Source organism: Ceratotherium simum, chromosome 25 (genome assembly GCF_057802395.1).
Source record: "Ceratotherium simum simum isolate JZ-2026a chromosome 25, ASM5780239v1, whole genome shotgun sequence".
Lineage (NCBI taxonomy): Eukaryota > Metazoa > Chordata > Mammalia > Perissodactyla > Rhinocerotidae > Ceratotherium > Ceratotherium simum.
The window spans coordinates 21,034,423-21,061,847 of NC_141924.1; the positions used below are offsets into that span (position 1 = coordinate 21,034,423).

A 27,425-nucleotide genomic window follows, 5' to 3' on the forward strand; every position below is an offset into this window, starting at 1 on the left:
GGGTCCTAAAAGTTGGTCAGGTTTGGATCACAAGATTCCCTTGCCCCATTGAGGCTGTCCACCAGCTCAATACCTGGCAAATTGTCTGTGGTTTGAAAACACTTGCTTTATCTGCAAAATCCACAAAAGTGAGTGGGTCAGCAAAGTCCAGACATTGGAAGATTTAACCTAGACAACCTCTTGGGAAAAACAGATGCCCTCACTTAGCAGTCCCATCCTCTCTCCAAATTTTGCAAAGGCTACAATTGCCTCTGGATGTCTCTTGCCTTCTAAGGCCATGGAGTGAATTTAACAACCTTGGCATCTTGCAGAGAAGTTGCCAGTCCGGGATGTAGGATTGCTACCTTGATGGGAACCCAAGCTGGGAAGGAGCCTGCCAGTGATTGGTGGTGCTCTAGGCCTGGTAAGATCCAGATCTGAAGTCACCATTTTCTTTGGGAAGAATCGGATCTGTAAAGCCGGGGAGCAGTTGATTAAAGAGAACTAGTTCAGCTAGTATTCACTAGCCTGGGAAAGAAGGGGGATAAAAAAGATCACAAAGAATAACAAAGACCAAAATACCAGTCAGTGAACATACAACCTGGTCTAACCATCCTGCCTTGAATTGCAGGAAAGTCAGCAAGACTTTAGAAATTGTCCCTAATCCATCACAAGCTCCATTTGGGACTTGCCAGACAGCAAAAGCAATTGCTTTCTGAGAACCCCCAAGCTGCACAGATTCTAAGGGAGATTGAGAGGGATTTGCTAGGTTATCTATCCCATGACAACCTGTGGATGCTTCAATAACCTTAGGAAGTATAGACACCAAAGACTGATCTTGCCCTGGCCTCTAGGACTCTAAGAAGTAGAGCATAAACTGTCCTTAAGTGAAAAATGTTAAGGTCTTTATGTCTCATCAGAACAATTTATCTAAATCAGAGTGGGCTTAGGTAGACAGATGTTTGGCAGTGTGAGTTGCTTTATTGCAGTTCCCACATCTAAAGCTCCAGTAAGATGACGCCCCAGGAAATCTATCCTCTGTTCTTCCTGTAGTTGGAGGAGTATAAGTGTAAGTGGCCTCCTGTCTGAGGCAGGCTTTGCCTGTGCTTCTGGCTTGGACTCTTGTACCTCTTGCTTCTGGAGAACAATTATCTATTTCTGCAGCTTTGGTTGCTTGTTTTATTTTATCAGAGGCGACATAGTACAGTGAAAAATCTGTAGGGACTCGTTTCCTTCTCTGTATTCTCACAGCAGCTCAAGCTGGAAGTAGTGCGAATGAAGACCAGTAAACATAATCTTTCACTGTTAGTTTCCCCTAAAATGCTCCAAACATGGCTGTAATCAGACTCTATCCTAAGTATACGTCTCTGAACTTTTCAGCCTGGTTATATTGAAAATGGCTTACACAATTATGCTAAACTCATGTTCAGAATTCGTTACCCTTTCTTGAGCACCAGTGAAAGTACAGCATTGTACTGTGGGGAATGTGGGGATTATATAACAAAATATTGAAAGAGATCATCCACCTACTAAAGATGTATAAACCATGTATCAGACCGATTGTGTATTAGACCAACCTGAATTTGAATCCTGGCTCTGTAATTTACTAGCCATGGGACATTAGGCAAATCATTTTACTTCTCCTAACTCAATTTTCTCTTCATTCATCCAAAAAATATTTTTGAGAACCTGGTGTGTTCTCAGAACTGCATCAGGCACTTTGAAACGAAAGTAGTAGTAGAATATCTATTTCATTGAGGTATGTGAGAATTAAGTGATATAATTAAAACAATATGAAATAAGGAATTAAAAATAATAGATATTCAATAATGCTAGTGGTTATTATCATTATTAATTAACAAATATTTATTGAGAATCTATTAAAAACAAAGCACTATGCCGGGCTAGGGATACGCTGGTGAACAATAACACGTTATGAAGACTCATGACGGGCATTAGCAAGAGAGGAGACTACTGAGGAAGGGAGTGTTTTGAAAGGCAGGAGGGAGACTTAGACATGACCAAGGGACTCTGAGGAAGTGTGAAATACATGAACATGGCATTTGAGGAAGATGATCCCAGCAACCAGAATTAGCGAGACTGCCACGCAGAAAGACTGTAAGAAGCTCATACGATAATCCAGGAACTCATCAATCCAATCTAGAACAATCCTGGGCAAATTGAGAGGAAGAGGCTGAACTTTGGAAGAATGAGGGTGAGGTTTGATGAGTGAGTACATATAGATGTCACATAAGCAAGCCAAGACCAAGACAACAATCACAGAGACTCAAAAGCTTTGAAGAATAAAGAAGTAAATTGAGTCACTAAATACACATCCACACAAACACACACACATATGCTACATTTTCAGTCAATACTAAGGACAGATAACACCTATCAATGAGTTTTTTTTTTTTCCACTGAGGAAGATTCACCCTGAGCCAACATCTGTGCCAATCTTCCTCTATTTTGTATGTGGGTCACCGCTACAGTATGGCTGCTGACAAGGGGTGTGGGTCCATTCCTGGGAACCCAACCCTGGCTGCCAAAGCGGAGGATGCTGAACTTAACCACTAGGCCATGGGGCCAGCCCCTCAATGATGTTTTAATGACTTTTTGTGAGACTATTCCTGACTATAAAAGTAATATCTGCTGAATGTAAAAACTAATAATAATTAGAAAATATAGAAAAGTATTAACAAAAAAGCTAAAAACACTTGTCATGCTGCTATTCAAGGGCCATGGTCCCCTATAAGGCCAGGCATAGAGTCAGTCTCTGGGGGCAGAAGCACATGGGAAACCTCCCTCTCTGCTTTGCCAAAGAGCAGGACATCATCTCACCCCAAACACCACCTTAGGCCTGCAACCTCTCCATTGGTCTAAACAGCAATTTTTTTTTTTTTTAGGTGAGGACAGTTGGCCCTGTGCTAACATCTGTGCCCATCTTCCTCTATTTTGTTTGTGGATCACCGCCACAGCATGGCTTGATGAGTAACGTAGGTCTGTGCCCAGGATCCGAACCTGCAAACCCCGGGCCACCAAAGCGGAGTGCACCAAACTTAACCACTGCACCACTGGGCTGGCCCCTAAACAGCAATTATTTACATAAAGGAATGAACACACTTATTATTATCCAGAGAAACTAAGCACATATGTTTATGTGTGTGTGTGCATGTGTTTGAGTGCTATGAGTGTATGTGTATATGTGTAATATGTGTGCTTGTTCACCTTAGTGGTGGGCAAAACAAAACACTGTTTATTTTCTTGTCATCAATGAGCAGTATCTTTGTAAAATACTAATGACATAGTCAAGGCAAGTGCCTATGACTTCCTTTTGGCAATGATCAGGGAACAGCAAGTGCAGAAGCTAAAGGTTTAAGAAAAATGTATGGGGGCTGGCCTGGTGGCTTAGTGGTTAAGTGCTCACGCTCTGCTACTGGCGGCCCGGGTTCGATCCCGGGTGTGCACCGACACACCGCTTCTCCGGCCATGCTGAGACTGCGTCCCACATACAGCAACTAGAAGGATGTGCAGCTATGACATACAACTATCTACTGGGGCTTTGGGGAAAAATAAGGAGGAGGATTGGCAATAGATGTTAGCTCAGAGCCGGTCTTCCGCAGCAAAAAGAGGAGGATTAGCATGGATGTTAGCTCAGGGCTGATCTCCCTCACAAAAAAAAAAGAAAAATGTATGGGAGGGAAACTAAAATTGGGAAATGTAATCCATTAACTTGAGTTTTCTTTTCTCCAACTGGGAGAAGACTATTATAATCTTTCAGTTTTAGTGAGGGAGGACCAGTGAGTACACCTTTTCAGAACCACTGGTGTGGTGGTTAATTATATTTGACGAAAGCACAATACCCAGATATTCTGTCAAACATTATTCTAGATGTCTCTATGAAGGTATTTTTTAGATGAGATTAATATTTAAATCAGTAGACTTTGAGTAAAGCAGATTATCCTCCATAAGGTGGGTGGTCCTCATCCAATCAGTTAAAGATCTTAATAGAAAAAGATTGGCCTTCCTGGAAGAAGAGAGAATTCTTCTAGCAGGTGACCTTTGGATTCAAACTGAAACTCCTCCCTGAGTCTCCAGCCTGCAGCCTACCCTGAAGATTTTGGTCTTGTTCAAACCCCTACAATTGCATGAGCCAATTCCTTAAAGTAAATCTCTAGGTAGGTAGGTAGGTAGGTAGATGGATGGATGGATGGATGGATAGATGACAGATAGATAGATAGATAGATAGATAGATAGATAGATAGATAGATGATGGATTGATCAATCCTGTTGGCTCTATTTTCTGGAGAACCCTGACTAATAAGACTGGGTTTAAATATTTATTTTGAGCTCTGAAAGAAATTGAGGACTTCATCAATATGTTGTGAAAAGGAGCAAAGTGTGTTGTAGGTACATCTGGGTGTCTGCAAGGTGTCCGTGGCATACCTTCACTCCATGCCCAAGGGTCTGTGCTGGGCAGAGGATGAGGTACAGTCTCCAAGGACCAGAAGGATCATTACTCTAGAGTCTGTGTCTGCTCTTCCATTGGTTACTCAAACTTCTGTTTACCCGGGGAACCCTAACAAGAAGTGGTCCGAAATGTTCCCCTGCAGCCATCTTTAAGTAAAAGATTAAGGCTGGAGGCTGTGTGCCCTGCTCTCAAAGAGCACAATAAAAACTCGCTTAATTGACCCACATGAAGAGTGGGATCCTCTGATGAACCAGTTTTTCTAGGAAGTTCAGGGCTCACCAGAAACAAGACGTTTTTGCCTCAACTCTTTTTTTTTTATTTTTTATTTTTGGTGAGGAAGACTAGCCCTGAGCTAACATCTTTTGCCAATCCTCCTCTTTTTGCTGAGGAAGATTGGCCCTGGGCTAACACCCATGCCCATCCTCCTCTATTTTATATGGGACGCCGCCACAGCATGGCTTGACAAGCAGTGCATCGGTCCACACCCAGGATCTGAACCTGCGAACTCCGGGCCACGGAAGTGGAACGCACGCACTTAACCACTACGCCACCAGGCCGGCCCCCTTGCCTCAACTCTTATTGTGGAAAATCTTTATCAAGTGTAATCATTTCGTTTTTCCATTAAAATCTACTTACCAGAGTATAAATACTACAATTAAATCTTTAAAAAGGGAATCTCTGGCAAGAGCGTTGGGTGATCAATCTACATCTCAGTTCTTCTTAGCCAGCCTGCTCAGACGGACCTGGGTTATAATGTAACCCAGGACCATTGTTCCATATTTACCTTGAGGCACTATGCCATTCCCAGAGTTAATCACAGATTCAGTTACATACAAATCTTTGCATACAGGGGAATCACGAGGGAATTAAGACTTTTTCCAGTCTCGCAGCTATGTGAAGGCTACTGATGGGGAGAAGAGGAGAAGAAAGGCCTCCACAGCGCCAGCGTCTAAAAGCACGGCTACAGCCTCATCTCCCACAACACCCCAACACTGGGAACCTACTCATTCCTCTACAAGCTTGTCCGTGCTGTTCCCTCTGCCTTGAATAGCCTTCACTGTTTTTTTCCATCTTGAAGGTGAACTCATGCCTCAAGACTTACCTCAACTGTTATTCACTCTACCAAGCCTTTTTCAACATCTCCAAACTCTATGAAAGGCTGGAACAAAAAATGAGTGTGAGCAAAAAGTGCCTCCAAATTATCAAGAAACAACATTAATACAATTATAGGATGGCATTTTTTATATACAGGGTCTTTGTTCTCTGCTTTTTCGTAGTGGCTATGTATTTTTTTTCCCCGAACACGTGATATTAGCTATACTGCAGTGATTCCCAAACAGCAGACACTCAATCATCAATCACACATTTTTTGTCATAACTGTCAGCCACTTGTAATACTATTTATTTACTTTAAAAATATTTTTTTCTTAAATTGATTTTTTAAGACTTAGATACATATATTTTAAAATATCCATTTCAAAAACAGCATCCCTTGCCCAAAATAGAAAGCATTCTTAGAAACAAATACCATGCAAACACAACATTATTATTAAATTCTGGGTAAAACCGCTGCCAGCAAAGACTTTGGGCTTGAGGTCCAGTTTCTCTTTGCTGAAAGCGGAGATTAGCAAGTAGTAGAGAGGCGTTGAGGACAGAGTAGTCCCCAACTGAGGCTTTCCCCTCGGTAAATTCAGGATAGAAAGAGAATTGACAAGTGAACCATGTCCACGCTTACGTGATTTTTAAATGCCGTGTCTTTGACCATCAGTGTTATGGGCCACATTTTGAACAATGATGTGGTATAAAGAGTGCAGAACAGACAGGGAGAGTGGATTCGAGCTTCCTTTACCAGCACCTAAACTGGTTTCTTAAGTCACTTTTCTATCCACCTGCCCCCCTCATTTTTCTTATTTATAAAATGAGGAAGTTGGTCATTTCACTCTCAAAGTTTATTATCTTTTTTGTGTGAAACAGTTTACCTTGATCGTCATTTATTTTCCAGACTTTCATTCAATCAACAAAATGTTCTGAGCCCACACCAGGAGTTAAGCATGGGGAATACAGGCGTGAAGAAGACACCCGTGCCCTCATGAAGTTTATGAGCTTTCTTTCTCTTCTTAGCACTCTTCCCCTTTTTGAAACTACAGTGAATCAAATATATAGCTTATGTATTTTAAAGGGGTTCATAAAACCAAAGATAAGCGCAGCTTAAAGTATATTTGAATCCAGAGCTTTTCCAAAAGGTCCCACGCCTTCCAACTCCCCACACACGTCAACGATTGATTGCGGTGGCAGTTTCCCCGTAGGCCACTAGAGGGCGCGCACATTTTTCGATTCCAGAAGAAAGCGCGTCTGTGGGTACTACCCTTGAAGTTTGGAATTGGTGTCTCGTTTCCCCACTTTCTCTCCAAGTTGGGGCAATTGTGGTGAGCTTTCAGGTTCTGCCGCTCCACCAAGCCACCCTCGCCCCACGCAGTGACTCCTCATCTGCCATTACGATGAATCCTTTTGCTCCCAAAAACACAACAGTTTTGCTTCTGACTGTTCTCAGTATTTGCCCTTTTGACGTTTTAGAAGAAATAAGATCCAAGTTTGATGTTGAAAAGAAAGCACTGATTTGTTTAGTGAGAGGATTTCTTCTCCCTTTTACTGTTTTCCCTAGCTGTGGGGAAAATGCTCCTCTAAGGATTTGGAGCAACTCCTCTGAGCTCAAGAAGATCTTTCTGAGGAATAACAGATCTCCTTCTGAGCAGATCTTTTGGAGCTGACATTAGTCCTCTTGTTCAACAGCATGTTGTATTTTTGAGGTCTGGCCTTTTCCTCTGAGTTTTACATTTTGAATTGACAAGGTGTTGATCTCAAACATCAGAGAATACACTCCCAGACCAACCCTCCCCACACACCATCATCCAAGAGACATGTCCACTACTTTCCTCAAGTTCTTTGCCTGGTGGGTGGCCCTGGAACCTTAGACCTCACATTTTATTTGGTTCCAAAGTCCCCTTCCCTCCTAATATCCATTCTGAGCTTTTCTTGGGAGTCGGCAAAACATTAATAAAATAAATTGTAAATATGCCCTATTGCGCATGGATATTAAATGACCTTTTGGATGAGTTCCTCTGCAGTTGACATGGGGAAGACTGGGAACATGGATTGAGCAAAAGGAGTGGGGACTGGGCCTTGCCCACCCCTTCTGTGACTCTCAATCAGTCTGCTCTTGAAGGAGATGAACAACTTGTTTTTTGTAAAGAAAGGTGTCAGAAGTCTTCTGAAGCTGCAGCTTTATGCAAATATGCCACTCAAGAAGAAGGCTGTGGGGAGAGTTATTTATATCCCACAGGCATTACACATGCAAAAGGTGAAACTGTGAATCTCTGAATTGCCAGGAGTGGATGTTCTCATGATGAGCACATCCTTGCAGTTAGCTATTTTGGTGGCACACAATTCCCATATCTAACTATCAGTTTGTTCCAGGCAGGAGACAACATCATCATTCAGTAATTTTAGAATGACCCCGTATGTTTCTCTACAAAGGGACTTCATGACTTGGGGATTAGATTTACTACCCCCTTGAACTCTCTAGTAATAGGTGCATTCATTTCTTTTTCTCCTAAACAGGTACAGCACTCAGTCGTTAAAGGTAATCATGTGGCACATTTATTGCCCTTTGCTTTCAGATTGACTCCTGGAATTAGCAAAGAAAATGGCCATTTCTCTAGGAATTATTACCCTGCTCTGTTGATGGCTCACCCTACCCAGAAATATAGACCATTCTCCACGTTGAAATATACAATAATCACTTCAGGAAATTGCTTTCCCTATTGGAAACTGAGAGCTCACATCGGAATGTTTCCACAGCACAGCTGATGATAATTACGACTCACTGAAATTTCAGTTTTCTTTGATTGTGACATAAAAACTGGGACATAAATTAAAACCTAATTATCCTTTAAGGGTAATTGGGGTTATAAAACCAAGAGACTGTGAGTCAGTGTGTCGATATCGCAGGGACACAGTGTCTGATGGAAGGGTATGTGCTCTCTCTCCCACACCAGCCTTTCACATGAAATGGTTGAGGATAAGGTGATCTGTGCACAGTGGTGCCAAGAGAGGACGTCAGACTGGGTTACAGCCTTGGAGAAATGCAGGGAGCTTCTAGGACACCCTGGAATGATTAAAATATGCTGAAACTCCAGTGGGAAAGTCCTGGCTTTCACCTGCAAATGTTCCCAGTGGTGGAGCAAGGCACTTAGCATCAAGACTCTAGCCCGTAGCTGACTCTGCGCTTGGAAATTACAATTCTTTCTACCTGGGAGATATGTGTAGCTCTTTGGTTCAAGACAATCGACATTGTCAAAGTCCATGAGAGGAGGATGGACTTTGTTTTCCACAGGAGGCGTGATCCACAAAGCTGCAGAAAAACAAGATCTTTGGTAAACCAAGTCATAGGGGCAGGAAGGGGAGCTTGTTAAAGGAAGCCTTGGATTATTCCTTAAGTACAGGGATTGCTCCCACACCTGCAGGTGCCTACTGGGCCACTTCTTGAAGCATATTTGCATGGTCTTCAGGTCAAAACGTACCCTCTGGATCTCCCCAACCGTGTACCCCAAAGCCTCTCATGACGCATCCCTCCTCCTTCATTCTGGGTTTTCAAAAGGATTTCACTTCCCTGTCTTTCTGGAGAATTTGTCACTCCCGTCCAGTGTGCACTGGTCATATTTTTAAAAGAGCACATACTCCCCACATGACAGTGACATTTTCCCCTGTCTCTGCCACTCAGCTGAAGGCCCTTGTGGGGCCTTGACCATGATACCTGTAGTGGGGCACATAGTAGGCACTCACCAAATGGTGCTGAGTATGTGCACCATTGAAATGACATAACTCCAGATTGCTACCCTTTATTTCTGGAAGGTAAACATTGCCACAAGTTATTAACCACACAGAAGACTTGACCAAACCCAACCCCCTTTCAAAACCAACCAGGGTTTCCTTTGAGGACATTCACCTCTGCAAACAACTTTCTGGCCACATGACAACATAAAGATCTAGACGAGGGATTCCAGTGGACCTTTGCTTTTGGTTGATGTCAGTATCATCGAATCCCCTGAGAGTCCCAAGAGAGAAATAAATGTAAGGTCCAGGTAATTCCCACCATCCCCAGGAAACCATACCTGGATAGACATCTAGGGAATGTGGTATGTCTGATCTGGACTTTTGCAACCTTATTTCATAATCCACTTTCTTATCTACTACCTCTCAAAACCAAAGAGAAATTGGTACAAACTGTATCGACAAAAGATCAGAAGTTGATTCTCAATGGCAAAGGCAAGTATACATTATAAATAGCAAAACAGCTGGCTTGGACCATGTCGCTGGCCACTCATGAAGTTGAGGGATTTGAATGACATCATAACCCTTGAGAGGGTATTGCTAGCCAGCTGGTGTTGTTTAGAATACACAAAAATTAGAGAAAGAAAACACACTCACACACATACACACACACACACACAGGTTCAAGTTATGCAGAAAAATATGAACAACAGGAAAATAATTTGCCCCTCAAGTGCCCTTCCCTTGGGGGGTGATAGGCAGCCTAGTAGAGGAAGGAAGAAAAAGATTTTATTTTATTTTTTTAGTTGGCTTTACAGCTCAGCAAAGTTTTTACCCTGTCTCGGGCAAAAAGCATGAGACAGTGTCCGAAAGGGGGCCAATTACAATGCTGCCTGCCCCTTTTCTAGATTCTAGGAAATGAGATCATTCCCCTCACTTGGCAAGTAGGACAAGGGGTCACCCCAGGGCTATCTTCCAATCTAGTTTACCCCAGTCATTTCAGGGTTAAAATTGTAGGGTTTGCTTGAAATGGCCTTTTTTCTTTTTTTTTAATTTTGTATATGCTCTAAAATATAAAATTCCTCGCCCATCCTCCACGTATATTCCTTTAGTACTGGTAAGGTGTATTAGCAGATGTGTGTGTCTTCGTGGCCAGTAGAAAGTTAATCAGAGAACGGATCCTTATTTTCTATGGCAGCATCCGTATTTTAATGTCTGCTAACCCTGTCACTAACACACATTCTTTTAAGGGAAAAAAATGCTTCTGTGCTCTAGTTTCAAAATGCAAAGGTATGATGTTATTTGTCACCATGCCCAAAAAAGTCCTTACTCGATAACTTTGCCAGAAGAGGGAGAGAGAGAGAAGGCAAATGTTCCCCCAGCTGTTTCCTGTCTACAGTGTCTGTGTTTTGTAGATAAATGTGAGGATTTTCTCTAAATCCCTCTTCTGTTTGCTAAATCTCACTGTCACTGCTAAATTCAGAGCAGATAGAGCCTGCGCAATGGAATAAAGTCCTCAAAATTGAAATGTGACATTGCTCTCAACATCTCCCATCTCTCTGGATTTCTTTTTGCCTCATTATTCCTGCTAACCAATTCATTTCCAGACTTTGCACTTCAGAAGCAATGGGAAAAATCAGCAGTCTTCCAACCCAATTATTTAAGTGCTGCTTTTGTGATTTCTTGAAGGTAAATATTTCTTACTCTTTGAAGTCATTGGGGAATTTTCTTTAAATTGTGTACTGTTTGCTTCTGCCTAGAAATGTGATTCACTTTAGAATTTTCATTGTTTCGGAGCTGGGAGTTATTTATAAATTGCTGAATATGCAATTCTGTGGGATCTGAAAAAATAGCTCCGGGAGATGGATGCCTTTGCACAGATATCTGTATGAGTAGAAACTATTGCAAAGGTACTTATGCTAAATCCTCCACTCCTGCAGGGCTTCAGTGGTCTCATTATAGAAGATTCCTTTAAATCCTCTCTAGTATATGGTTAAGGGCTATAGAGTATGCATATGAACTTTTGGATTTTTTTTTTTGCAGGTGCAGATTTTTTTTAAAGACCATGTTCATGTGTGTATGAGTGTGTGTGTATCTGTGTGTGTGTGTGTGTGTGTGTGTGTGTAACTTGTCAGGACTTTGTTACAAGGCATGCCACATATGAAGAGTTTCATTTTAGATGATATTAAAGCTTTTAAATGTGATCTTTGGTGCTAAGGTCCCGGAACTCTCTGCACTTATGCCCAGAGAGTCAAAGTTAGAGTGAAGTTTAATTTGTTCTTCTGAAAAAGAAGTCCTTGACAACTCTTGCTGACCTGGCATATTCATATAATTTAAACAAATGCATACTGGATATGGAAAGCGGAAACTTTCTAGCAACTGCTTGTCCAAGTTTTATCTTTTGAAGAGGGCTTTCATGGGCGAAGTTTGGACTTGGGGTTTTGTGTTGTAAAACTCTGATTTTGTACTCGGTGTTGTAAAGTCCCTTTAGGTAAATTTGGCTGCCGTTGTCAATGCACCGACTTCTCGTTTCCAATCACTGGCTCTAGTTCAAGTTTCCATTCTCAGCAAAATTATATCCTTCAAGACTTGTGTTTTTCCAATTTGCAAGCACTTTCAAGCCGCTGTCACTGGCTCCCCGTTGCAATTGCCCGAGGGCTCAATTCATTCGCTGCTTTCAGATACTCACCACCAGGACTTTTCTTAGTCTAGTAAGTGGCTTAGGAGTTAAGGATACATCCTTGTCAGGCACCTGATTCTGCTGCCCTTGAGATGCTAAGACGCATGCTAGCTACCTTGCTTTTGAAAGAAATGAAGTCAATATACATATGTCCTATGTGGTCTGACAGCCAGGGGTTTTGTCTCCCTACTTAGATGATCATAAAAGACTGCTGTGGAGTGTTATCTCTGCATTCGTTACAAGTTTGAAAAACTGTCTCCAAATGAACTTGTCATGCTGTGTGTGCTGAACTTTTCAGAAGTAGAACTAGCAATAAGTTACCTTTTCCTGGACTTGGAGCAGGAAGTGGTTTGAGGGAGCTGCTGGTCTTTCAGACGTAATTCAGTGAGTAAAGGTGTCCTGCCTGGAAGCAGAACTCACAAGCTGATTTGTACTCTGAGTCTCAAGATATTTCCAAGTGCTTGAGTCAGAGGGAAGAGGGTACGGGAGAGGGGCTGGAGCTTGGGTCACTGTTCGGGGCGGCCACAATAGGCACACAATGGAAATTGGTGGCTTGATTGGGGGGAAAAGATTGACTCAAATCCCAGCTGTGCAATTTGTTCATTGTTTGAATGGACAAAAGGCAGTTTATCCAGGCTCATAGTATACCTGCCTGGGTGTCCAAATGTAACTAGATGCTTTCACAAACCCCACCCACAAAGCAGCACATGTTTTTAAGTCCTCAGTTTTCAATTCACATCAGCCTCATAATACCCACCCTGACCTGCTGTAAAAGATCTGGAACAAACAAAAATGGTTACACCTACAGTGAGTATTTTCTTATGACTATTGCCCTCAAATTTTGCTGGGCATTTTCATTGTAGCCCAGACATCTGGAATCAATTGATATTCCATTTATTTAAGATAAAAAGAAAGGTCTTTTAAATTTTGAATTCGGGAATGATTTTTTGGAAAGAGCGCTCTACATTTTTTTTTTTTTCTTTTTTCTCTTCTTCTCTGGTTCTTTCCTTCCTTTCTCTCTAGCATATCTTTCCTCTCTCTCTCTTCGTTTCTTTTGTGTTTGGCAAAATAAAAGGCCAAGGAAATGATGAACATATGGGGCCACTTGTTTCAAACTTTTAACTCCTAAGCAAGTTCGTTATTGTTTTCTTTTTGGGAACATAATGTGATAAATTCTCTGGTTCTCTGTGGGTGTACTGGACTGTTCCCTGAACTAAAGGAAAATGCACTAGAGGTTCTATCTTGTCCTAGAACTATAAGTGCTGATATTTATCTGACAACATAACTCAGCAAAAAAAGAAAAAGAAAAATCTGTAAAAAATAAATCTTAAGTTCTGAAATGCTAGAGATTTATATGTATTGCTGGGCTTAAATGTGTTATACCAGAAATAACTATTAAAAATACAGGTTTCACATCTAATGAAGTTCTCAATTCACTAAGACTATAAGTTGAGTACATTTTCCCCTGGATTTCACAAGAACTGAAGAACTCTAAGGCATCTACCATTGCAGGTGCTTGACCTTCAATCTTACTATAAACTCAACAAGGAAGGGAGGGGTAGAGACATAAGCTGGGTAGAATAATGTACATTCTAGAACTGACCCATTGCCAGAGCGTGGGGTATGTTCTGTAAGATCAATTATGAGTTTGCCCTTTTCAGGCAATGAAATCCAGTTGGGTTATATTTGTTGAGGTTTCCACTGGAAATATTGAAGGGGAAAATCCCCACCAATTATTTTATAACTAAGAAAAATGAGGATTGGATGATAACTTGTTTCTGGCAGTCCCACTGGCTTTGGCTGTGGGGGGATGGCCATGGAAGGGAGTAGCCGTCTATGCAGAGGTCCTATTAAGAAAATGGAAGAAATGTTCTGTTGAGTTTTCACCTTTTCTTCTATTTTATGGCCATTGTTTATGATGATTTGCAAATAGAGGGCGCTTTTCATCTTCAACTGTTTTACAAGCATTAACTAAATTGGTACATTGTGTTAATGAGAGTCAGGGGTTTACTTTTTTTTCCCAATTGCTGAGCTGAAGGTCTGGCCACAAAAATGGAAATCTTAATTAAAATGATGGAGCAAACTTGGCCACTGATGTAGAGCCATTAAGTTGAGAGTTCATGGAGGGCAAAGAGGGTGGTCAGAAAATAAAGGATTGAGTCTTTCTCTCCAGAAGTGATGGGGTTGAATGGACCCACCACTACTGTGAGGTTCACAAAAGGCTCTTTTGATAATGATAGCTTCCAGCGTAACTCCATGAGCCTTTTGATAGGGTCCCTCAATTAACATCCTGTTGGTGACTCTTTCAGTGCCACTGAAAGTAAATGCACCTGAGAGAGTTGCAGCTACTCACCTTGGGAGGCTTCCTGGAAGAATCACATCTTTGTGCCACAAGTAGCAATATGGAAAAATTTAATGATCACCTTAGCGTTGTTTCTACTACGTAGAGTGAGGATGGGGACTTGAGCCACAGGAATCCTGTTTCTGGCAGGGCTGCCATTTGGCTGTCTACCATTGGCTAAGTCAAGCCAACCAGGGGTCCCTCAATATATTTTGCTATAAAATGGATACAGTGACACATAAGTCCCTCCAAGAGATGAAGTCAGAATTCCTATGACTAAAAAAGAAGACTTTTTCAGGTTTTGAGCCCAGTGCCCAGTTCATAGAAGGCACTCTCTACATATGGGTTGATTTGATATTGAGCTTGACACAAGGGACTTTAGAATGCAGAAGGAGTAGGGTTTACTTAGCATGAGCCAATTTCATTCTTAAACCTTCACGTTTTTCCTGTTTCTGTTTTTTTACTTCCACTTGTGGTTATATTAACTGCTGACATCCCCCAGGTAAGAAATCTCTCTCTGTGTCTCTCTGTCTTTCTCTGTCTCTCTTTTTCTCTCTATCTTGTTCTGTCCATCTCTGTTTCTCTGGCTCTCTGTCTCTCTCTTTAAGCGAAAAAAAAAAAAAACTATAACACTATATAGTATTTTCACAAGTCCATTTTTAGCCACAGTAAATTCTCTTTAATCAGTAGCTAGGGAATGATGTTCTGGTTAATTTAATATTCTGGTCAATAATGAATGCATATGCCATCTGTGGATGGACAATCTTGGGAGAATTTAAATTAATAAAACACATTTGACCCCAAATCTGGACCGAGCACAATTTAACCTTTGATCATTCAAAAGGTTTACCAGGATCTCTGAGGGGTGTGGAATCCCACTGCAATAATAGCATCTTTCATTTACATAGTAAATGTTTCTAGATATTTTGTCTCATTGAGTTGTAACAGGAACCCATAAAGAAGGGGTTCAGGGAGGACTTCCCCAAGGTTCCACAGTAGCAAGGACATTAAACACACGTTGTTTGATGCCAAGACAGGCTCAGTCCACGCCACCCTGCGGTCACTCATGCACGCTGTTGCACTTCTCTGCAGGGTAGTTTTGATTAATGACAGTAATGGAATGCTGGGGTAGGTGCACCCGGGCCTCACCCCTACTCCCCTTCAAGGACCAAGAAGGAAACATGACCTTCCTTCTGTTTCTTCGGCAGGTCAAGATGCACATCATGTCCTCCTCGCATCTCTTCTACCTAGCCCTGTGCTTGCTCACCTTCACCAGCTCTGCCTCAGCTGGACCGGAGACGCTCTGCGGGGCTGAGCTGGTGGACGCTCTTCAGTTCGTGTGTGGAGACAGGGGCTTTTATTTCAGTAAGTAGCCCTCCCTCTCACTGCTCTGTGGATTTACAACCGCAGGGAGTGTGTGAATAACTGAATAACTGCCCGTTGCTGGCAGTCATGCTCAGCCTCTGAGATTCCTCACCTTAAAGTAAGCCTAGTGTTTCAGCGGCGCTGTGGCAGGTTTTGCAGATTTAGGATGGAATTTTCCTCCTTAGCAGTTTGTCTTTTAATGACTTTCTGCTGAGCTGTCCTGCAACTACTACACTCTACCTTGACTATTCATTCCTTTCAGTGAAAGGATGGGACGAATGACCCTGGAGGACTGAGGTTTTTGTTTTCGAGATCTCGCTGTGCACATATAAACATATGGAAACGTGTGGGCCTGTTTTTAAGTGCTAGGTAATTTGGACTAAAATAGTAAGGTGGACTTGGAAAAAGAATGAAGGGGGCACATCCCAGGTGTCTCCATGGAATATGAAATCACCAGAAACAGACAGAAGGTGAACTTCGCTCAAAGGCACATTTTCAAATACACAGGCTCTCTCTAAATACAAAGTGAGATGCTGTATTAATTTGCCTTCTGTGCAAATTGACCTTGATTTTTTTTGTTATTGCCTTCCTTTGACGTGGCTCTTCTCTGGGGCTCTCTGGTGATATCTCCATCTGGAAAAGGGTTTCTGACAAGTGCAGGGTCACTTCTCCCAGAAGTAGGTCTCAGGTGATTAAGAAGTTGACAGTCAATAACAAGTAGACAGCCAAGTCAGTTCTTGCAAACAGTAAACCCAAACAAAAGTCAATGCTGCCTGAGGGAACTGATCACTTAAAGAGTCTACCTCAGAGGCACCAGTCTCATTGCATATTACGGGACAGTGAAAGATTTAAAGCCAGATGCTCATTCTATATAATTCTTTGGAATTTTAGAGAGTTCCAGGAAACTGACGGTCAGGTCCTCTGTGAGCATGAATCATTCTTAGAGGTTCATATCGCTCAAGTGGAGACAGCTTACCTCAGTTACCCACTAAGCTTTGAATAGCTCCTGTGATGATTCACACACTTCAGGTCTCTCTCTTCTTTTTCCCAGGAAAGGTGGTGTGTGTGTGTGTGTGTGTGCGTGTGTGTGTATGTGTGTGTGTCACTGTGGGGAGGAGTCGGTGTACGTCAGTCTGGGATGGGTAGAGGGAAAGGGAAGGAAGAGGCTTATAGGTGGACTGATGTTCTGGAATCATTGTAGATTTGGCAACAAATAGCCTTTAAACAACTAGTGAGAGAGAAGATGTGCTTTCTACTATTTGAATGGGCAAATTCTCGCTCTCTGTGATCAGCCAATGCCTTAATTGAGTGAATTCATTTATTTTTCTGGCAATAAAGCAAGTCTATCCAGTTCTCTGTTGCAGTGCAGATGAATGAGTTCATCGGGTGAGTGCTTTTCAAATAGCAGACTTGTTTTATCTTTAAAATATCTTGTGGAAGGCAATGTGTCACATCAACGTCACCCAACGATGGGTTGTCATTATTCTCTAGTCTGCTGTTCCTGATCCACATTTTAAAAACTGAATAAGTGGTTCTCAGGAGGATTTTATTTTTTGCCTTGATAATCCATTCGTGCAATTTCCTTTGATCCACTTCCCTAGGTGATTGCCAAGCCCACAAGTGTCTTCTGTTATATGCCAGGTTGAATTGTGATGTTCAACATGACATGCTCCAGGATTTCCATGCACAGTGCGTGGAAACTGCATCCTTCTACGCCTGTGATGTTTGCATTAGATGACGAAAAATGAGAATGGAAAGAAATGATTTGGTTCCAAGTAACCATATGATACTTACACATGTTCACACAGATAGTTAAGAGTTTTGGACAACAATGATGGAAATCAATTTCAAAACACTGAAAAGCTTCTTTCATTCTATTACTCCAATGATCAAATTTTAGCAAAGATTTTTTTTATTCTATTTTAATAACTTGAGAGGGGAATGTTATATATGGCAACTCTCGATGTTTAAAGGACAACTTTGAATAGAAAATGGTTTTATAATTTGTGTGTTATTATTGTCAGTATTGTCATTGGGAGTCTATGTTCCATAAGTTCTGTCTCATAGAATTTCGTGACTCGTAAATTCTTTGTCTGATATAGATCCTAGTGCACAAAAGTATTCTCATTAACTTTCTAGTCAACTGGACAATCCTTTTTGTCCAAGAAAAGTTAGCCCCTTTAAAGTCTTTAATTCAAAGCATTGATGGAGCATTTGCTATGTGTAAGACACTGTACTAGGCATGAATGAGATGCCTAGAAATGAATGAGGGATTGACTTTGCCTTCAAGGAACTCACAGTCTAGTTGGGAGGTAAAAAAAAAAAAACATGCACATAAGTATTATCAAGTGCAGTAAGAGAAAAATAATCATGGGAGAATAGATTATAGTCCTTTATGCTTTTCCTGAATACTTTGTCCCACATTTAAAATAGCCTAACCAGGATCTACCCTCTCCATGGGCTCCTTGATGCCAAAGGCCATATTTATTTACCATTGAATCCCAGTATCTAGCTCAATGCCTGGCCGGTATAGGAAAGGCTCATATTTGATTGTTGAACTGACATGACTGAATTGAATTGAATCCAATTGAGTGGAATGGAATTACTCGTTTGGGATCTCAGTCTTTAGAACCATCAAGAATTAGGTTTGTCAGGTACTTTGGACAATTCTTCTTGCTGCATATTTATCCAGCTATTTGACAAAACTGTTTTTCCTTTTTCAGCTGAATACAATGTATACTAACAATGACTTAAAAGCTGCATTTTGGTCGTCCCTAAGCTACGTTGATGGTCTGTTTTGTGTCTGAGCCAATTATTCTTACAGGCATTAACTGTTGTCAACAAATTTTATTGAGTTTCCTTTTTGTCCCCTGAGATTTACTGTGTGTGGAGAAGTCAGCTTGAAGCATTTACAGTCTTTGAAATATTTTTTACAGGAAAGCAGTCATCCCCACTTGCATCCCTTGTCAGTTGACTCTTATTATTGTTTTTACCCTTATTTTCAAAGTTTTCTTGAGGCCGTGCCTTTTATTTCAGGCTGCTTCAAATCACGGATTTTTTTTAATAGTAAAAGGCAGTTTCTGATCTCAGTTTGAAATTCAAACATCTAAAAGCAAATTGCCTCCATATCTATCTTTTTCGTTGAGCCATAATGTTTAACAAGGAGAGGTTTTTTTAACCCTGTTAGAGACAAAAGGGTTCTGAATAAAATTTTTTTGCAATGCTTATTTTGGATAGATCGACTCAATGTTGTGGATGAGCTCATATTTCTCTACAAGCCTGAGTTCCACGAGAGCACAGTGGAAGCAACCTTCTAGATTATCTGTTTTGTGAACATCTTCCCAGCATAAGTGGAACAGTTCCTCTATAATTAATGCAGCTTCCCCAGACATTTTATGAAATGAAAGTTCCAATGAAGAGCTAATTACCGCTTCTTCCCTATGCATCATAGTGAGAGGGCATATCAACCAGTCTTGTGCGCTCATAGTCCTATGAGAAAAATTGTGGCATAATGGAGGGCGCATAATGGGAAAGAGCTAGCTATTATCTTAGCAGATTGATGGAGCCCTCATAGAGGGTGACTGGTGATAACCTTGTTTTGCATGAAACAGCAAGAGGAAAAGAACTTCAAGTGAAATAGGAGAAGTTAAGCTTGCCATAGATAAAATTTTTGACAGCCTTTGCGATTCACCATTTTAACACGCGCTTTAGGGGCTTGTGGAATTTCTCTCCTTGGAGATACTTAAAAAATTGACAGACAACCAACATCTTGGATGGTTTCAATTAAGAGCAACCAAAAGAAAACAAGTTTCTGGGGTCCTTTTTCGTTTTAAGAGTCTATAAACAGTCCCTTAAATAAACTGTATATGCTTTACCTCGGCAGTCTGGGAAAAAGGAGAAGTAAATCAATTAGAAATGAAAGTTGGATACCCTTTTGGCTATTTCAGATTTATAGCTTTTGTAAAATATACTTCCAATGCATAGTTATTAAGAACAGGTCTGAATAAATGAATGGCATTCTTCATGGGTTAAAACATACTGTTTTGTAGAGTTTAAGCGAAACTTTGCAATGAATTTCATTATTATTGATTGCAACAACCTTTCTAGATCTAGGTTATTATTATTAACTCAAGCTTCTTTCATCTGAAATATAGTGCTCAGAAAACTGCTCCCAGACCTGTCATTCATTAGCTATATGACTTTGGTAGGCATTTAAACATCCTGGGCCGAAATGTCCTTGTCTATAAAACAAGGAGATTTTGTTAAAGTAAATGACCTCTTCTAACTTTAACAGACTCTTAGTCTAGGCTGTAATTAACAAGGATTTGGTGCTATTCAAGAAAGGAGAACCTTGGATTTAAGTAGTGACCAAAGAACATTTAATCTTCTTTATCTTCTATACATAGTTTCTGTTCATCCCCAAAGATAGGAGATTACACCTACTTAAAGAAAGAGGAGCCAGCTTCTTTTTTGTTTTAAGCTGGATTTCAACCCCTCAGGGATGGAATAGCTCAAACAAGACCAAATACACTCAGGTCATCTGGCCAAACGAGCACATGCCTCATGAAAACAGATGGCCACTTTTCTTTGCTAGGAAAGACCAGCTAACAGTTCCCATGTTTGCATTTTCTCACTCTCTTGAACATGAGGACGAGTAGGTCAGTTTTGGGCTGTCCTTTACTAAATTAGAGGGGATAAATAAGAATCAATAAGCTTCTAAACTTGACCAAAAGCTTTTTCCCAGTCTATTGATACTGCCTTTCCAATTAAAGAAGAGAGTACACAATTTGGGGCACTCAAAGATACACTCACTCACCATTAGCATTGCTTTGAGTGGCACACCATTTGCATTCCTTGGCTTGGTACCTTGTAGACTGGCAGCCATGCGTTTCTATGATAGCTGGTCAAAGTTAGGGATATAGTCACTGGCTGTGGAAAAGCTTTTCTCTTTGAAACTAATTGGCATATGTGGGTTTGACCTTATGGCCCTGAGTTCATTAGCCCTACTAAGCTAATAGGCCACAGGTATTCTTAAAGAAAAACAGTGAGTTTTTATATTGACCCTAAGTGCTTGCTACTACTCTTTAAATATGCCCAGGAGGACCAAGGGACCACTAAAAAAGTGATAGTTTCTATGCAAAATTAGAAAATAATTTGCATTTTTTTTTTTTTTTGGACATTTTAATGCTCTTCAAGACCATCTCCTCTCTGATGGAGAATTATAAGACGCAGGAGAGTGAAGAGTTCAAGACCAAGAGCATGGTCTCTATTATCAGGAATCCAGGGTTTGAATCCCAACTCTGCAACTTACTTGGAGGTTGACCTTGAGCAAGTTACTTAACCTCTTTGTTCCTCAATTTCCTCGTCTGTAAAATGAGACAGAGTTTCATTAAGAAACTGCCTCAGTTCTGCCCCATAGAACTGGTGTTAGAATTAAATGGGTTAATATATTAGAACGTAATACCTTAGAATACTGCCTGGCACATAGTAAGTACCATACACATGTTAGCTACTATACTTATTTATTCTCTTGTGGGATCAGTTGCAGAGTCTACTGCATAAGTTGTGATATCTTAACAGCCCAATTAATTACACACTCATTTTGTCTCCTTAGGGGTAGCTGATAAAACCTGTTATTAGTAGTAATAGTTACATAGTAGTATTAATAACAAGAAGAATGTCTAATGTTCGACTAGTATATTTGCTTTTTCAAAATCCAGTTATATTAGCTGTCTCACTTTGTCTTGACCCCAGTCTTGGAAGGCAATAATTATTGCTTCATTGGACAAATGGGAAATATGAGACACTGAGATTTTGTGACTTACCTCACTGGATGGATCCAGAACCAAAATCAAGGTCTCTTATCTCCAAGAAACATGTTCCTCTGGCCATTCATATTGTTTAGAGGCACCAAGTGTTGTAGCAGAGGGAGATGCTTCCAAAATTCCTGTTCTCTTCTGAGAGAGAAGGAGCAGGAATCCCTAGGTGACCTTGCTGATTCTGAATATTCCTTTGAAATGAGGCTTGAGAGAGAGATCCAAGTAATGACCCTACATTTTACCTTCTGGAAAAATTTAGGAAATACTAATAGAATTTCCTCGGAGTGAACAAGAAAAGTCTTCTTTGATTAGAGCTGCTAATCAAGAGCGTTCAGACTGAATTCTTGCACCCCACTCAGACAGAACACTGCAGCTCACCTGTGAGCACCAGGATATGCAGTATGATCTGAGGGAGGCCCTCCTCTGGTCAACTTCAAGTTTTCTTCTTCTGCCAGCAAACCTCAAGTATTTCATTTCTTGTAGCTATTAGTTCTGTTAGGTTTTCTCAAAGACCTACTGAAGAAGGGCTATTTATTTGGACCAAGGATCTTTCTCTGGGTGCTGTGAGAGAAGTGGTAAAGGAGAGGTGGCCACAAGGCATCATAATCCAGATAGTGAACCAGGCAGGAAGAGAGTTCCTCAACTTGACCATGAAAGGAGCAGTGGGAGCAGCCAAGTGTTTGGATGCAAGGCTCCACCTGTGCAGGTATTACTCAACCAGCTGTTTGAAGACCACAGGTATTGGAATGTCTCCTATCTTCAGTGGCTGGTAGGTTTGACATTTTGGATCCAAGAGTTTTGGCATTCTTCAAATTCTCTGGGCCTCCATATACACTGTCCAGACATCACGTACCATGCCAGCATTCCTTAGGGCCTCTATTAAGAGCCGACCTCATCCCTCTAGCAGCCTTCCCTCTGATCCCACAGCCTATACCAAAAATCAGACATACTGAAAACAGGCACAAGATCTCTTCCAAGGAGATTTCTCATTGTTCTCAATAACAGGCTACAAAGCCTTTGCTCTTTTATGCAGCCAGACATCTCTGACAACCATGGTGGCAAAAAATTGTTTTTGCACTGAGCTGCTGCCCTGGCAGAGTTCCATCCTACACCTCTCCATGAAACATCAGCAAACTCTTACATCACAAAGAATTACTTTGGGTTGCCTGGAAAGTTCAAATCCCTAGGCCTTATTAGCTGTTAGACTAAGGAGATGACAACACAGCATTCTGTTTGTCTCTGTCTACATGCGAGATCATGTTTAAAACATAGCAAAGAGCTGTTATTTGACACGCAATTCCTTAACTGCAGTAAGTTGTATGCCTATTTAATGCACTGTTTAGTCTCACATTGGCTAAAGCCGCTTAAAGAAGCACTTGGCAAGCTCTGGTTCTCATTCTTGGCATAGCTGCCCCTCTTACTTTTTCACTGAACCTTAAATACCAAGAAAAACCCTTCACTTACTTTACATCTGGCATATTGCTTTATGCAATTGGCCAGAACTTTTGCACGTGGCCCTCTGCATTTGTTCTAAGGTAATTAATGGCTTTGCAATATTTGATCAGCAGCAGCACGGACACAAAGAGAAATTGTGCAACCAGCAGAGACCACACAGTCTTTTAAATTAAAACCTTTTGCCTTAAATGTTCAGGCGTTCTGTAGGGATAAGGATTTCCATGCCAAAAAAAAGACATGCTAAAGCCCCTGGGAAGACACCCAAGAACCTGATTATTGATTAAATATACATCTCTCTAATATCTCCCTCTTAAAACTACCTAATTGTTCAAAGAAGTAAAATTGAAGATTGTTATAAGCTTGGAAACCCTTGAAAAATAATCTGGGCAAACACTAAGAATGAAACTCAGAAAGAAGTGACATGTCTAAGGTCACACTGCTAGTTAGTGGCAGAGGCAGAAGAAGATACTGTTGATTCTCTTTTCTGATTCCAATGCAGTGTTCTGCCTTTAGCAGAAATGAACCATGCCTTTGTCAAAGTTACCTGGTAAATTAAAATGGCCAGGAGAGGCCTCCAATCAAACTCATCCAAATGAACATGGATCTTCGTGGCTCTTTTATTCCATTCAACTTGCTTGAGACTTAAGTTAACACTTTTCTTCCCTTGCTGTAGAAATTTGCACAGACTGAAGTGATTTTCTGCTGTTTCCTATACAGTACACAAAGTCTTCAGATGCGCTTCGGGCATTCCAAGTCCACTTAAGGTCATAATTTAGACTATTATTGTATATTATACTATTCTGACTCTTTGGTCAATCTCTCCAATGTCAACTTGGGTAGAACTGCTTTGGAATGACTTAGCAAAGCTGTGCTCCTGGAAAAACTGAAACAGTCTGACGAGTTGTTGGATCAGCTTTTTTTCTGGAGATTTCTCTGACGGCCCCAAGCCAAAAGAAATTTACACCTGATTTTTTTGCAGATTTCCAAGCAAACACTCTGTGAGTCTCTTCAGACTTTCTTCTTTCATCTGTGGTCTTTGTGAGGTACTAGGAAGGCTGTCGGAGGGGTCTTTTTAAACTTTGAAAATTTGTTGGTCATAGTGTCAATTCTGTGAATATTGCTGGGAAGATGGTACTACTTCTATGCCTTTTACCCTGATGAAATGGGTCTTTCATCGGAAGCAAGTGATTAAGAAAGTCTGTGCTGTGCCAACTCACATGCAGCCAACTCCTGGTTATCTATGAAACCGGGGAAAGGAGCACCAAGAGTTGCAATTCTGGATGAAACTGACTTGAGGACACTATAGATTTCAGCCTCCTCACTCCTCCTTCCTCCTTGCCGCCAACCCCAGACCCTTTGTGAGACCAAGTGGCATGCTTTTAAATCCAACTTCAGTCTCCCTCACCTCCCCCAGCAGCACCATTGACAACAGGATTTCTCAACCTCAGCACTATTGACATTTTAAACCAGATAATGTTTTGTTGGGGGAGAGGGGCTGTCCTGTGCATTGTAGAATGTTTAGCACAATACTTAGCTTCTACCTTCTACATTCCAGTAGTCCCATCCTCCTAGTCATGACAATCAAAAGTGTCTCCAGTCATTGCCAAATGTCCCCTTGGGAGGGGGTAAAATCACCCCTAGTTGAAAACTACTGGACTAGAGAAGTGTCCAGAAGAAAAGCAACTAGAGTTATAGGAAGGCCATGAGTGAAAGTAACACACAAACTAATTATCAGTCATTGGTTAATCAGGAGTCTATGGTCCATTGCCAGGAGTAAGCAATGAGAAGAGTCATTGTGGTTTTGAAAGCTCTTTTCTAAAAATACAAAGCTCTTCCTTTAGGCTATATAAAAGGTATTTGCAGGCCTTCCCTTTCGTCTTATAGCTATGGAACTCATTTATTTTAGTAACAGCAAGAAGGGAAGGCAGAAATTGTGTAGAGCAAAACTGTGCACTTAGTTTGATTATGACCACCTAGAGCAAGTGAAAAAGAAGCTGGTTACCCTTGACCTTGATATTTGTGTCCATTCCCTTCTTGGTCATGTAATAAAGAAGCTCTTAAGTCCTCACAAGTGAAAAAGCCTGGTTCAGAGGTAGTAGCCACAATTTTTCTCCTCCCTTCTTGTGTCTTTCCTATCTGAGTATCATCACAGTTGTTTTATTGTCCATAAACAGCCCCACCAGAGAGGAGAAAGAGATCAATGAAGCATTACTTGGAAATAAGAAGTTCCACGTTTGGGCCCCACCCAGCTCCCTTACTTAATAGTTCTCTGACCTTGGAGAAATCACTTAATTTCCTTGGGTTTTACATTCTTCATTAGTAAAATGGGAATAAAAATATTATACCTCAGAGTTCTTTTGAGGCTCAACTATAGAAGGGTTTTGGAAACTGAATGGGCCATCCATATATGTCACTATTAATGGATTGAATTAAATACTCTGCCTTGTCCCTCTAATCACCACCCACAAATTTGTTCAATGGTTCGACTTCAACCATTAATGATATTGAACCATTAGTTCAATGGTTCCGTAATAATTATAATCTAGAGAAGGTAATTTGGCAGTGTATCTTCTCAACCTTATTAATTAAAAAGAAAAGCATGTTGGTATCTCCTATTCACATGTCACTTTGCATTCGGACCACCCAAGAGTTAATTAATGAATCTTCAAATTGCTCACTCAGTATTACTGTTTATGTCCTCATTGGAGGAAGCAGAAAAAAGATGGAGCCTATCACTTTACCACACTGAGCTTGCCTAAAGAGTTTGTCTCCACAAGGTGGTTATGTAGTCACTGAGGTATCACACGTAGGCAAAAGATTTCCATTCTCCCAAGTCAGCTATTGGTGATTTCTGCTTAGCCTCAAAAAGCAGTGTTCAGCAGAGAGAATGTCCTCACTAATCAGAAAAGTATCTCTGCGCTCTCAAGTTGCCCATCTAAACCACTTCCTTATCATAGCCTGACTTAGGGGAATTGAATTTTTTTGAGCATGGCTTTAATGAAATCAAAATTGTGAGTTTTTATCACCATATGGACCAGTGACTATTAGATTCTTCTATCCCAGAGGTTTCACATCCAGCAGCTCCCAATGACACAACATTTGACATAGCAAGGACACTTTTGAACCACACAGTCAAATACCGGTTACTGCTGCTATGGATTTTCATCCTCTCTATATTGAGCTCTTTCAGAAAAACAGAGACTAAGTTTTAAAAGTTTTTTTCTGTCCTCCACAGCATCAGCATTGGGCACTTAATAAAACTCCTTGACTTGATGTTGAAACGTCTTTCCAAAAGCTATTTCCTTCTACTAGTCCCCAGAATATACCCCATGACTTTCCATTTGTTACTGCCACCATTATGGATCTGAGATTGAAGGTGTAGAAGAAAAAATTCTACTTGAGGCATCACATCTTGGGACTCCTTCACTGTTGCCCAAGGGAAGACTTCTCCTAGATCAAGAGTAAGCCAATTATAGTCAAGAAGGAGTTTTCCAGGGCTACCATACGAGCCCTCACAAATAGATTCCACCTACGGAAATAGTTTTGAGAACAGAACCCCCACTCAAGTTTTCTCTCTTATTTCATATGAGATATTCACACTAAAAGGAGCAGTGGTAGTCAAGGGAAGGTAGGTAACAAATGGTACATCCCTAGCAAATAAGCCCCAAGGTAGGTACAACAGCTGGAGCACCAGCCCTCAGAGAACACTACAAGTAGTTTCTAATTGCCAGTTGAAGAGTTGGAGAGCTAGAAAGAACCATAGAGAGCAATATAGTCTAGTGCTCTCACTTCCCAGATGAGGGAAGCGAGATCCAGAAAAACATGATGTGCATGAGGTCACAAAGCGTGCTAGTGGAAAAGCCAGGCCTGTAGTTCAGTCACCTCACTCTCAGTCAAGCGCTCTCTGAACAGCTGGACACTTTAAACTTAACTTTGATAAACTCACGTGAAGGTAACACTGGCAACCATAGTCCTTAAACTCAGAGTGAACTGCTATGTCATATTCTTCCAGTGTAATGCATCGGAATAGTCTTTGAAAATTCAAACCCTTAATCATTCATAAAAACTTTCTTCCAATTTCTTCCACCCATTGAATAACGTCAAATCTCTGTCTCAAATCTGAGCAACTTGACTCTAGGTCTGTGGCTCTTCATAGACTCTAGTTGTTTGATGGGTTGGAGACAAAAAAAAAAAAGCAAAGAGCTAATTCCTTTTTGGAGATCATTTTAATTTGAAGTCATGTCAGGTGGTTGACTAATGTATGCATTTCGTATTGCTTGTTAACTCAGAAGCTACCCAAAACAAAAGGTATTGTCGATGCATTATTTCTGTCTCCACACATTCCTGACTTGCTAGTCTTCCATGAAGGTCTTCCATGAAGAAGCTTAAATTTTCCTACGTATTTTGAGTTTTATGTTTCTTTCCATTAAAGTTTCCAGCCGTTCATAGACATATTTAGTTTGGCAGAAGGTAGTGGTGACTCAT

General features: G+C 41.0%; 1 protein-coding gene across 3 annotated transcripts in view; it reads left to right on the forward strand.

The window, feature by feature from the left end:
• Positions 1 to 10,502: 10,502 nt before the first annotated feature.
• IGF1 (insulin like growth factor 1) overlaps positions 10,503 to 27,425 on the forward strand; it is a 70,189-nt gene continuing 53,266 nt past the window's right edge. Inside the window, exons 1-3 of one of the 3 annotated variants that reach the window (XM_087449029.1) lie at positions 10,503 to 10,969; positions 13,091 to 13,093; positions 15,510 to 15,666. In XM_087449029.1, the coding sequence (XP_087305155.1) occupies positions 10,907 to 10,969; positions 13,091 to 13,093; positions 15,510 to 15,666 (223 nt within the window). In that variant the 5' untranslated portion in view covers positions 10,503 to 10,906. Of the gene's footprint in view, positions 10,970 to 13,090; positions 13,094 to 15,509; positions 15,667 to 27,425 lie in introns of those variants that run through there. The other 2 variants (XM_004418033.3, XM_087449028.1) reach the window with 2 other exon arrangements.